The sequence below is a fragment of the Bombus terrestris genome, chromosome 13, assembly GCF_910591885.1.
Source record: "Bombus terrestris chromosome 13, iyBomTerr1.2, whole genome shotgun sequence".
NCBI lineage: Eukaryota > Metazoa > Arthropoda > Insecta > Hymenoptera > Apidae > Bombus > Bombus terrestris.
Window position 1 is genome coordinate 10,192,340 of NC_063281.1, and position 12,822 is coordinate 10,205,161.

A 12,822-nucleotide genomic window follows, 5' to 3' on the forward strand; every position below is an offset into this window, starting at 1 on the left:
ACTTCTCTCTTTCTCTCTTTCTCTCTCTTTCTCTCTCTCTCTCCCTCTCTCTGTCTATCTATCTCTCTCTTGTTCGATCCAATGTCCGCACAGACGGTCGAATGCTATGGTATAGTCCTGCTTCTGCTAAACTTTACAAACACGAACGCTTGGCTCGTTATTATCCCGTAATCCTGGTGTTTTACATGTTATGAGAATGCGCCGGATGGCCTGTTACCCCGCGACCTTCAATCTTACGTTATTACGCGGTTACTGCGGATCCACATATGGCTAGCAGCCACCGGGCCGCGCATGATTTTACATAAATTTCACGAGTCGGAACACCTTGCGCCTGGCCGACGACAACCGATCCTTCCTCGCTGAATAAGAGATGCTATGAATTTGTATTCATAAATCCACGGCTTCGCTGCTATTCGTTTCTCTCATTATACTGTTAAAAATTCGAATTGGATATGGAACGACGTTAAACGAGATGGAGAAACAATTTACTGAGCAGGCAACGCGATATCAGTGGCGTACGCGTACGTTTCTGTCTATAAGCAAAGATTCGATGTTAAGCTACGACAGTTAAGAGACGAAAAAAATCGTATTCGTAAAGATGTGCACAACAAGATCGATCGAAGAACAGCTCGTCGAGACTAGTCTCGTCGGATCGTGGTAATAATATCAAATATCAAATATTTACGAAATATATTCGATTGGAGTTAACTATATCTACCATGGAGGCAGACGAACTCGTTTTAATTGATTTGTTATTTTACTTATGATCCTTCGTCATAAAACACGAAGAGTAAAGCTCGTCGTGTTTTGTCTTTACGATTTTCAAATGTCCTGCAACCTATAGACAGTAGCGTGTCTAACAGATCTCGATGAACGAGAAACGAGCGAAAATCTCGGCACGCGTGCGATTTCCACGTGTGTTTTGACAACTACCCCGCCCACGCGTGTTCTCACGCAGCGACTCGTGCACGCACGGCAACTCGCCATTAAGTGCATTAGCACGCTTTTAATGCCAGCCAGATCGCATTTATGGGGTCCTGCGCACGGTCACGGGGGTCTGCGCTCGCGTGCACGGTGGGTGTGTCTGGTTTCATTCTTCACGCACATCGGACACGTGGCCGCGGCACGAGCTTCGTAGACGTCGAACGTCCTCTCTCTTCCTTTCCGCCTCTTTTTCATCCCTTGATTGGCACTTTAAAGCCGGACGGCGGGCACGATTGCGCCGCGTCGCACCGAGAAAACGAACGCAGAATACCCACCCGTGTCGAAATCCCTGTCGCCTGGTTCGCCGACGTGTGTCCGCCACTTTGCAGGGTAAATTGACTACGTTTCACGATGAATCGCTTCTCTCCATCGAGACGACACTTCGCCAAGAGAATCATCGCTGCAGGATCAGAACCAACGATTCCATCGTCTCGCGTTTACTAACCCCTTCCTCTCTTTCTCTTATCGAATCGAATAACCAAACGGCTATATATATATAATTCATTTTCATCCGCGATTATTCCCATTTCATTTTCTCCGTTTCACTGTTTTCCTGTCCCGCATCACGGTCAATTAATAGGAGTCATTTATAAGGGCAAACCGGAGAATCTGGGAATCCGCAATCCACCGGGGAGCAATAAATCTCAAGTCGCCGAGCGGGATGGAAACGGAACCCCTCTTGTAAGCTGGTTGTATTGTAGCTATTACCGAGCCATGCATCACTAGGTAACAACCACACGGTTCACTATCTCTCTCTCTCTCTCTCTCTCTCTCTCTCTCTCTCTCTCTCTCTGTTTGTCCTTCCTCTTTACCTCCCCTTCGTTTCGTTTCCCGGAGGAGAGCAAAGGACGCGGTGTAGAAAAACGGGACGTCTGGGAAGTTTCGCAGCTGATATCGGGCATGGACCACCCAGGTGTGCTGCGCGTACCTTTCGTGCAAGCGTTGGGGTGTTTCAACATTAAGAGAAATATTAAACGACGCGTGGATCGCGTTTCGTGAGCCAAGTGAACCGAACGATTCGTTGATGAGCGTATCGCGACATCGAGATACATTTATGGCTTTCCGAATTTACCAGGTAAAGTTGGAAAGAAGGAGATGCTGTACGCTCATCGGACGACACGATTACGCTGTCGTAAGCTGCAGCGAAAGGTCGTTATCACGCGTGCTACTTTTATTTGCCTTTTTTCACCCATTGACGTACCAATTTTCTTGTACTAAACATTCTTATGTATCTTGCACTAAAATGTTGATTCACTGGTAGAGCAACTTTTCTAGATCTATAGTTTTCATTTAAGGTTTCGTTATTCGTCGAATACGAAAATTTCAATCGAAATGAAGATAACAAAACACTCGGATCGATAAATGTTGAAGTAATTACTTTAAGAAAAACTTTACATCTTTTCTTTTATATACGCGTGACTTGGACACCAGCTATGACGAAGAAAATAGAACCTGGTGAAGAAAAAAATTAAAAAAGGAAAGGTCCATGTTACTGTGCCTTTGAACATGAATGTTGTTTTGGATTACAAAAGAGCCATAAATAAGTCGATTTTTATCGCTGTTTCTTTTAACCTCCAGCTAGAGTTACACACCAACGTTACCTTTTTTGATAATATCCTGTGCTATAGATGTATGAACGTATTCCCTATCATATTCTATCGTAATGTAATACTAAGAGAGCGAGGATCAGGCTCAACATACACTATACCTGCCCTTACACTTATACTTCCATATATTTTTCTATTACAAATTCATCCACGCGTTCCTTTACCAGTCAACCTCAACAATAAGAAACGACTATACTGTCTCGGATCGCTTGGCAGATTGTTAATAATTCTCCACTGGTTTAAAAATAATGATACTTAACCTTTTAAACGCGGCTGTTGGCAATAAACAAAATGGAAACGTCCGCGCGTATTACATTAATTATCATATCGTGCTAAGCTCTGCCATGTTACGTGTACTTGAAAGAAAGGACCTACAAACTGACATAAAACAATTCGATGTAAGGATATGAAAAATCGTAGAAAACATTCTCGTGCCCGTCATATTCGTGCTAGAACGCCTGAAGGATTCACGTTCTAAAAGTCGCAAAGTCGTGAATCGGAGTGACAAGAGCAACGATAACAACAACCGATACCGAAACAAAAAGAAAACTAGCGTAGAAAATCTCGTGCACGAGACAGAAGGCCGCGTGTAAACGTGAACACGGGAGAAAGAAATGAAAGACCGGAAGGGAATCCACGTCCACCGGCATAGTCTCTCTCTCATCGGGACGACCATCGGTTGGAAGAACGGAACACGAGCTGGCTGGCTGCGCGGGGTGGTTGTCGAGGGGTGGTTGGCGCGGGATGGTTGACGAGGGTGGTACCTACCTTCTCCTCGCGCCCTCACCGGGCGCTATAGTAACAATACGGGGAAACATAGGGAAATCAATATGGCTTCCGTTGCCCTCTTCCCTCTCGTCTCTCCCTGTCTTTCATCCTCACGCTCTCTCGCTTCCTCGTCCAGTTTCCTCTCCTTCTGACACTCTTCAACCCTCTTTCCGTCTCTTTCCCGGCTGCTCTCCCGCGCTCAGCGCGGACGGGTGAACCCATTATGAGGGGGTGTTACTCCGGGCCAATCCCCAACCATCCGGAGAGAGAAACTGGAGAGACGAGAGTCCAAGAAGGGCGCATGTGCGTTGCTAAGGCCACCGGATGGGTCGCGGAGTTCCGCGCGCGAACCCGGACACCCGGTATACGTGGTCAAGCCGGTACAAGGAACACGCCATTATGTACGAACGGAAAATAACGTGCGTAATAATTATGCCAGCGTGACATATGTGGAAATCACGTTGCTCCAAATGACTCGCGTTGATATGTCAATAATGATATGCGGACCAGCGTGTTTGAATAAATATCGAAGGTACCCGAGATATTTGGTAAATTAGTATAATTCCACAAGGAGAAATATTTGTATCCAATTTGTAATCTTTGTTTTATCATTTGTCAAATTTATTGGTATTTTGTTTGGTTGACAGACATTTTGAATAATCTTGTAACAAATTATGATGAAATTTAAAAATGAATAGAATTGCAAGCACATAAGCATTCGGATGCTCTAGTGGCGCATTCGAGAAACACGCACGCGATGTCCCAAGTCGGTACTGCAGGAAAATGTAATTTCTCTATACTTTGTATAATATATACACGGATAGGAGAATTTTTCGAAATTTGTAACATATGCAATAAAAAAAATAAACGACAGGAAGAAATACCAAAAATGTGGTCACTTGGGTTATACTACTGCAGTTGTTAGAGTAGGTTAACTAAGGATAATCCCAGCTATTCCCTAGCTTGGTTAGGAAGGATTACGTTAGACAGATTATAGGTCACCGGATTTTGAGCCCAGACTCCAAACACCCACGAGGAAAGAGGGTACCACCCACTTTTACGGGTTTCTTCATCCTCAATTCCCGTAAGGTAGCAGGAGAAAGAACACTATACTGAAGAAGTGCCCGACTTTCTTCCGATCAACTGGGAGGGGAAACCCTCTCTATCTAGAAGATTTGGAAGATAGGATTCGACCTTTGAAGCGCGTTGTTTTCTTCTGAAGCACCACTTTCAGAAGTGCTCGAATAGATGTAGAAAGGAGTATCCGATGCGGCGCGCTTTCCCCCTCACATTTTCCCCTAGTCGTCTGAAAACAGAGGTTGGAGGAGGGGTAGGAACACGGTGTAAGAAGCTATGATGTTATTGCTGTTGTACAAATTGTGGTGCTGAAACTGGAAAAGGAGGATATCATATATCACAGAGCGCCTCCCTGAGATTATTTTTGTTAACCATTTTTATAGAATGTTTAAGAAAGGTTTGCCGTCCTTTCTTTCGTAAGGATTCCTGAGTAGCACCAGACCACGGAATTATACTCTATGAACCATCCTTATATAGGAATTGCGCTTTCTAACGATCACTAGCGAGAAAACCATACATAGAAAGATTTTGTTAATTTTTTACTTCTACGTTGTGAAATTAGCTTAAATATTTTACTATAAATTAGTATACGAAGTTCTAATGTCAATAAAATGGATATTATTTATTTTTCATTAATAAACTAATAAAAAAGTAACATCAAGGTGGAACGTTTCATCCCAGTAGCCCTCTAGTAGCTAATGAATAAAATACAGTTCCTAAAAGGGCAAGGGATTAGGGACAAAGGAATCTGCATTACCGATATACAAAAAGGACGAGTTCAAAATTGATGATATCGACGAGTTAGCCAATTTAGCGGTCAGAATTATAAAATTCCAAATAAAATTCAATATTCTGAACAACCTATTCTTGATCTTGGATTGTAGTATATTATTGAAATGAAATATTTTAACAGAAGAATGATATTATTTTCCGATTTTTATACCAATGTACAACTGTCGGTAAAGAAAAGCTTTCCCATATTACCACTCTTGGTACAACGAGCAGAAATAAACTAACGTCGGTAATAGCTGAAACTGCAGATTGTTACCGACGAACGATCAGCATTTTGTCGGTAGAAGGTAACCACGACTTTACCGTGCCATCCTATAAAATTAAGGGATAATGCTATGTTATGGAATAAATTCTACCAAAAAATGTTTCAAATACTATTTACATAAGCAAATGAAATGAACATTCAACGAAGAGTATAAACTCTGGAATAGAAGAATAAACTCTCCATATATCACGCTTCCAATGTAAAAGATCATATACACTAACGTCTATTAAACAGAATTAATAACAAAGAAACACACGGTACTTAGCTATATTATTATCTATAATTAGACATACATTACTAATTCCCATCGAAGATCAGAAAGGTCATGTTTACTTTCGCACACTATTTCATTATAATGTATACATGTACAATATATTATAGAGAATACACACACGTATTGAATAAAGAACATTGTAGACGAAGAAGAATCTACTAAACGTTCAGTTAGTTGTCGATCAACGTCGTAACGGTTTCCAGCAATCGAAAGTTCATTATAATTGAAGTGAATCAAGAAGATTTTCGAAGCTAATCAAAGGAGGAAGTGAAAAATGGCACTATCTATAGCTCTGCCTCTGTCTGGTTTGGAAGCTGAACATTTCGTCTCTGTGGGAGCGAAAGATTTATATGAACAGGGTTTGAGAACTTTGAATGGTATTGGTGGACCGATATCGCCGAGTACCGCGAGCGAATCAAGTGGAATCTGCAGTTTAGTACCTTCCACCGAATCGTCCACACCGGATCAAACACCATCTTCTTCCAGGCCAGAAACGCCAGAACAAGAAGAGGTATACGAATTGATAATAAGAAAACAGAATACTCACGCAAATTTACATTTCTTTGAACACAGTTAAAAGAGCTAGTCAGCCACTTGTTTCATCTAATTTGAATATTTTATATAAATATCTTAATATATTGAACGAATTCTATGTCTTCTTGCGTCTTTAAATTTCTCATAAATATGTGATAATTCCAAGCATAGTCATAAATAAACAGTGAGGTCATATAGGATATTTAAATGCGTAGAGTGTGTACAAAATGCACATAATTCAAAGTAATGAACATGTTATAATACATACTTAGAGGCTGAAACATATTTCTAACTATATTTATATAATCTCCATTGTAAATATTTCTTTAAATGTGAAGCATATCTCTATTTGTCTAACTGTGTTACATCACAAAGGTTGACTGTGAAAAACATTAATAATCAGGAAAGCTATAATAACATAAAATTATATTTAAAAAAAATAATAATATAAAAAATAATATAGAAATAATAAAGAAAGATGAAGATTGGAAATTTCGATTTCGTTTTCAGGCACCGATTCGTATCTTTTATAGAGAACGAGATATATTAAATTTGGGTGCGAATCTCAGAGAACCATTCTGGCAAATGAGAGTACCAATGATGCCTCGTTACGATTACAAAAGTTACATGGAGAATAGATCAGTGTCCTATCGTTTTATCGGAGATAACGAACTAATGAGAGATTATCCAACAGTGAGTTTACCAATTTTACCAACTGAAAATGACTACTGCTGCAATAAGGACGGCAGTTCTACTTTCCAGTAATTTGCATCAACCGACCAGAATCGAATGAAAGCAAATCAAAATCGAATAATTTTTTGACATGTACTATAAATAAACTCATAGTCAACTAATATTCGTTATAACAAACTTTTGCGTTTTTCTTACTGTCTTCCTTATTGCTGCGAATCCTATAACTTTTTAATTTACATGGGAACACGAAAATACTTCAAAATAAATCAAAAATTCAAATCAAAATACTTTTTTTTCGTATAATGTCAAGTTTAATACTAACAACAATTTAACGGACGTTTCGTATCGAAACATACACTAAACTCAATCACGTTACACGATACACAATTATTTTTCCAACTATCCACAAACTAAACTTCTTTCTTTGTTATTTCTTCGAGTTTCAGTTACTATTACGAATATAAATAACGTATTTCGATATGCAGAATTATCCTAACTAATTTGGAGTCTCCTTCAAGTGCTTTGCTCTAATTAAACGTAATAATTCGTCTATCCTTCTTCCAGTCTATTCGTCTCCGAGAATATTTCCATTCCAATTACTTTCTACCCACGTGGAATATTTCCTCCTTCCACTTCGTTTCTATCGCTTTCCGCCGATGCTCCTAAGTTTCGTCTAAGGATTTCTAGCTTCTCTGGTTTCGTTGCTTGAAACTGATAAATCGCTGGTAAACAGACGATTAAACAGACTGTCCAAAACCTAAAGGGACGAGATTTGCGCCAGTAATGGTTGTCAGGAAATGACGCGATTGTTGCTCCGACAAAGGAGACTTTACTCAGTGATTGTGGAAAACGGTGCAACAACGATAATATTCTGATTTCTTTGACGGCCTAAAAATCGCGAAACAATCGACGAAAATTAGAAAATTTGCTAGTGTAAGAATTTAAATCGGATTTGTTCGTTGAACGTACTTTGGAAAATTTGCCTCTGAGATCCGATATTCCAACATCTTTGATTCTGTCGTGAACTCGGCGATAACGTGCCGCTAAATAGTTCTGCATTATCAATTTTTCTCGCTGTACGATATGCTTCGGTGATAGGAATCGAACGGTCGAAGGAGATAGAGGCAAAGGAAGGATATAAATTTTCATGAACTCGACAGACTCGATCGGTCGTCTTCCTTTGCTTCAGGACTCGGCCATTTTGTGCGTGTCGAAAAAATCCTGATGAAAACAAACTAGAGACAAGTCGCTCGCTAATGATCGCACATAACATCGCAGAAGGCGTGGAAACCGTTAAATTTTCCAATTTCAAGCTGCGAATTTTAAACCTTCGAATCTCGAATATTCAAATTTTCAAATATTTCAATACCAAGTTTTCAATTTCGTTCCATATTAATATCATCGACATTTTTAAATGGAAATTTTCAAATTTCAAACTCTCGACTCTCGTGTCGCGGATTTTAAATTTCAAATTTCTATTTTTACAGAAAACTTGTCAAGATTGTGGTTTCTGCGAACCATCGCCGTACCTGTTTTAGTCTTTCATCGACGTTCAAGATCCGCGACGTTCAAGATCACCGACAAGGGGAACGGCGTTACGACAACAAACTGTGATAAATACTAGATAGACAAGCGGCAGCCGGCTCGAAAATAGTCTAATGAACAAAACTAACGGAAACTAGTGAATAAATGCGCAATAGAGTGCATGCTTCTTAATGAAAAATAAAAGGTGATCGCGTGTTCGTCGTTAAGTGCAACAAAATTCTACTCTGTGCTATTAAACAATTAAGAAACCGATGTTCGAAAAGCGATACGAATTTCTGTATTGAATATTCCAGTTTTTTTTTCTTTTTTTTTTCATGTGCCTGTATCGTGTTGACTGGATGATTGATCGTCAGATACAAACGATAGAGGTTTATTGAAAAATTTTGCGAGTTTTGTTCTTTGATGACACACTGGCTTTAGTTAATCGTACCAGACAATTGCGCCAATTTTCATTTCACGACTTATATTAATTAGCCGTGTATCTGATGATTACATTTGCGTCGATTACACGATAGTCGGTAACGGGCCGCGTAATATTATTCTCATATTTTTTATAATATATTTAACTACACTAGAGAAACAGTAGGAGCCCTCTCGCTATGCAATTCATGCATACGCAGTAAATGGCTCGTCTGAAAGATTGTTTACTGTTAAATATTTTAAGAACGCCCTTGCCGGGCGATTCTAAGAATAACCAACAATTGCAATTCTTTTTACAAAACGTACGGGAAAATATGACACCTATACGTTGCAAAGGAAAGTTTATATTATTAAGAATATCGTGGAAGAATGTCTGAAAACACTTGAATTTACTTAATTACGTTTAAGAGTTTGCCTTATTTTATGAAAACTTTATCGCCGCTAAAGCACGAAAAATGCCAATTTTCTTAATCAATGGTCGCACATTAATCAACTTTAAGTTGATAATACTAGCTGTGACTTTTTCACAGGTAGAATTATTAATAAGCATTCTATTAAGTATACCTCTTTGTGCGCAACGACATAGCGACCTATTATAATATTACGAACAATCGACCAATGCGCTATAATTATAATTGGCTTATACATTTTCACGATAAATGTAATGTGCGTTCACAGAGTATTGTAATTGTACCAAAGCCATTTCGCTAGAGTCTTTACTGACCATTGTTTATAAGCGGGTAATAAACAATATTTCATAACGACGCTATGTTACGCTCAATTATTTAACTAATACTCATTAACCATACGATTTTCATTCATTATCATATAACTCTTAATGAATCTTCTACTCTTCTGTATTTATGCATCTTTCTCTCTTCTATATTCATGTATTTTTTATAAATAAATCAAAAGCAACGTGCATGTTATCGAACTCTTAATTGCATAACATTTCAAAGAAACCAATCCTTACGTAGTTAAGAAGAAAGTAGAAGAAAATCTGAATGCAACAATCGCGTAAAAGATATTTAATCCGATTGTTTTATGGAAGATACCAATAGGTTGATTACAAAGAATGACTATTATTAATCTTAATCACGGTTCAATCATGAACAAACTTAGCTTGAAATCTCCTAATTCTCAGAGAATTACTGCTGACCTGCTTTTTTCATTCAACTTGATTAATGGCACTATCCGTTGTCCGCAATTCCTAGAGTCGATTATGAAGTTTTATGCATCCACGGAATCATTTAGATTTTCACGATCTTTCCTCCAATATCTAGAATATCTAGAATATCAATAATAGAATGTTAGTCGTCCGCGTGACGTTGAGAATTTGTTTGACACGATATTACACTCTTTCACAGATTCTGCTAGTTTTTTTACAGAATTTCCATTTACAAACTTTTGTAAAGCCCTAAAGCGGCTGTAACGAAACTACTGAAAACTTGTAGAGCTTTTTACGAGTGTATTATGCGCATTATACAAAACATTTTGAAAATTCATTAACACCGCAATGAAGCGGTTTTGGTAAAGTTCGAAACAAAATCTGTAAATGAATTCATCGCTGAATCTCTCCCTTCGTATAATGCCTATTTTATAAATTTAAAAAATGTCAAACTTTGATTAAACTTTTATCATTCTAGCGAAGCTATATATTATGTAATTTTAGAGGAAGATCATAAGTAGAAATTTTAAACATCGATTCGTAAATGATAATGAAATTTCGATCGTGTAACAAGAGAATACACGGCTGTACAGTGGCACGCATCGGTTTCCAGCCAGAGCGAATTTTTAAACTTGTTGTTCAACTAAAAAGCGATATCTAAAAGAATTTACCAAGTAATAATAATAAAGGTGACGAATAAAAGAAATAGTATAATGCACGAACACTGTTACACAAGCTACAATAATACTGCTTGTTTAAAATTCTTGAAAATACACCGCTTTTCAAATATAAAGTAAGGAATCTATCTGGTCTGAAGCTTTTCCACGTCGCTGTATTTTCTCTTGTAAAGCGAGCCTATCGCAAATACGATGTTACGATGGATTCTGGTGGAAACTGCGATCTGCAAGATCTAACGCGCGAGCGCGTCCCTTTCGTGTCCGCCAACTATTTACACGTGCCTGTAGAACGCGAGAAATTCTCTATCGCAACGACAAGAGTGTAACTGCGATGGTGTAACGTAAAGAGACGTGCGTGCGAGCGTGTGAAGGGATGCGCGACGCGAGCGTGCGAGGGCCGTGCAAAGGGATGTGCGCGCACGCATGTACGCGTGTAAGCGCGAGTGCGTGCGTGGGTGCGTGCAACGCGCGCGAGAGATGTGCACGACGACTATTCAGATATTGTTGTTATTGTTGAGGGAACAATCGCCCGTCAATAGGCTGCCCCGGCACAATGTATCTATTCAGGTGCGGTCAGGGGTGCTCAATCGATCGGCCCCCCTTCGCTCGCGATTCACGAAAAACCCTCGCGAAAGAACGGAGCTAAGCCGCTCTTCCAAAGATCCAACGTCCTCTCTAGGGTTCACAGTTGACTCGAGATTTAGTTTCCTCTCTATGAAACGGATTCGTAGCGTTGCGAACTGGATCAAACGAATACCAAAGTTGGCCGGCGATTATGCTCTTCGTTTTAGATGAATTGCACTCGTAAAAGAATGACTAAGCGTAGGATGATTTCATCGGACATCGGTTGATATCCTTCGATCGATCCTCCTCTCCATGGAACGTAGCTAATGATCCAGTAAACGTTGGAACGAGCGCAGAATATTAAGCAGCGGTGCCCGCGTAATTATCAGTTTCACATTTAAATAGCCAGGCCGGTTTGGCATTAATGCCATTGATTAGATCGATTGTAGCGGGCCGCTAGAAACACGGCTGATTGCGGGCATAAATCGGCTATCGCTTACAATTATTATTACCCAGCCTGTGCTGGTATTTAAACCGATAAACGGCTCGCGGAATCGCGATGGCGTCGCGTCATTGTTAGATTAACGCGTCGGCGTTAGAGAAGAGCATTGAAAAGCCCCGGATGGACGGTGGCGGGAACGGGACCAGGCTTCGGCTTCGCCGGTTTCGGCAAGGTTGAATCCACGCGGAGGGAAAAAGAGGGCGCAATGTGAGAGCCACTGCTTCGCGAGTGTACCAACCTTCCCTGCCCATAGCGATGATTACGTATGCGGGAATCATTGTCGAGTAACGCGCGATGCACATGCAAAGGCCAAAAATCGTCGAAATCAGTCGAGTTCAACATCAGCATTGTACCTGGCCTTTGTCTCTGCCTCATTGTTGTCGGTACTCGGTGTACAACGTACACGTACGTACAGAGCGAGCCGGAGAGAGAGCACGCTGGGATAGTTCGTTCGCTGGTCCAACGTGAACCACATACACCTACAGGACCTTCGCTATTTGCTATTTATGCTAGCGAGATCCCGAAAATCGGAGCATTGTTGCCGGTCCGCTCTCCGGCATTGACTAGAAAATCGATTCGAACGTGGACGCGGACGCGCTCTGTGAAACTCGCTTTCACCCTTTCCAAAATATCTGTCCACTTCGCGTCAATATTACAATTTGGATAAATATGCGACTCGACTCGCCATCCGTGCTCGTTGCAGATTCTAACCGCGACGATTACCCCGCGGACGCGCTGCTTTTTAGATCCATGCACGCTAATCGACCGAATCGTACCGGATCCGCGCCATCGCTGTCGCGAAAAACCGAAACAAAATCGCCTCGTATCGTCATCGCCTTGCGTCGCGTTCAAACGTCGACCGTATACACTGTATATGGGTAACCAGGCCATCGGAACACGTTAGTCGGATTTATGATACACGACGACAACTTCGCGTCGATTACGAAATAAA

General features: G+C 40.4%; 2 protein-coding genes across 14 annotated transcripts in view; one reads left to right on the forward strand and one right to left on the reverse strand.

Annotated features, from left to right (window-relative positions):
- Window positions 1-12,822, reverse strand: part of LOC100643013 (transcription factor Sox-2) — a 359,277-nt gene that overhangs the window by 299,604 nt on the left and 46,851 nt on the right. The window lies entirely within an intron of this gene.
- LOC100642898 lies at window positions 5,895-9,723 on the forward strand. 2 transcript variants are annotated; one of them, XM_003400213.4, is made up of 3 exons: window positions 5,898-6,278; window positions 6,812-6,994; window positions 8,482-9,723. In XM_003400213.4, the coding sequence occupies exons 1-3, from the start codon at window positions 6,042-6,044 to the stop codon at window positions 8,530-8,532; spliced, it is 471 nt and encodes a 156-aa protein (XP_003400261.1). In that variant the 5' UTR covers window positions 5,898-6,041; the 3' UTR covers window positions 8,533-9,723. The 2 variants fall into 2 exon arrangements, with proteins under 2 accessions (XP_020721934.1, XP_003400261.1); XM_020866275.2 differs by lacking the exon at window positions 8,482-9,723 and having other exon boundaries at window positions 5,895-6,278; window positions 6,812-7,171.

Coding starts and splice junctions, on each gene's coding strand:
- LOC100642898 (XM_020866275.2), top strand. CDS start 6,042: ATGGCACTATCTATAGCTCTGCCTCTGTCTGGTTTGGAAGCTGAACAT. Junction 6,279..6,811: donor AAACGCCAGAACAAGAAGAG/GTATACGAATTG, acceptor TTTCGTTTTCAG/GCACCGATTCGTATCTTTTA.